Source organism: Passer montanus, unplaced genomic scaffold (assembly GCF_014805655.1).
Source record: "Passer montanus isolate IOZ18808 unplaced genomic scaffold, ASM1480565v1 scaffold11164, whole genome shotgun sequence".
In the NCBI taxonomy this organism is placed as follows: Eukaryota; Metazoa; Chordata; class Aves; order Passeriformes; family Passeridae; genus Passer; species Passer montanus.
In genome coordinates, this window is record NW_024357797.1 from 1 (window position 1) to 310 (window position 310).

Genomic DNA, 310 nt, shown 5'->3' on the forward strand with positions numbered 1-310 from the left:
GGGGGGCGGCTCGGCGCCCACGGCGGGGGCGGCGGCGGCGGCGGCGCGCTTGTCCCGCTGCTTCTCCTGGATCTTCTTCATCTCGTCCGAGTACTTGCAGAAGGTGTGGCCGAACTTGGCCCAGACCTTGTAGGGGACGGTGATGGAGTTGCGGTAGGTGGGCTTCACCTCGCTCACCCGCATGAACACGCCGTACTTGTTGGAACCCACGTCGAAGAAGAAACGCTTGTTGTCCACAGTCAAGGAGGTGCCCTCGGGCAGCTCGGCCGGCTCCTCCTCCACGCCGTAGTCGTCGATGAGCTTGGCCAGG

General features: G+C 65.5%; 1 protein-coding gene across 1 annotated transcript; it reads right to left on the reverse strand.

Annotated features, from left to right (window-relative positions):
• Positions 1–6: 6 nt before the first annotated feature.
• On the reverse strand, positions 7–306 carry LOC120513367 (transcriptional activator protein Pur-alpha-like; the record flags this gene model as incomplete). Its single annotated transcript, XM_039732730.1, has 1 exon — positions 7–306. A coding segment is annotated over one exon (300 nt), but the record flags the coding sequence as incomplete, so codon positions are not given.
• Between the last annotated feature and the right edge of the window lie 4 nt (positions 307–310).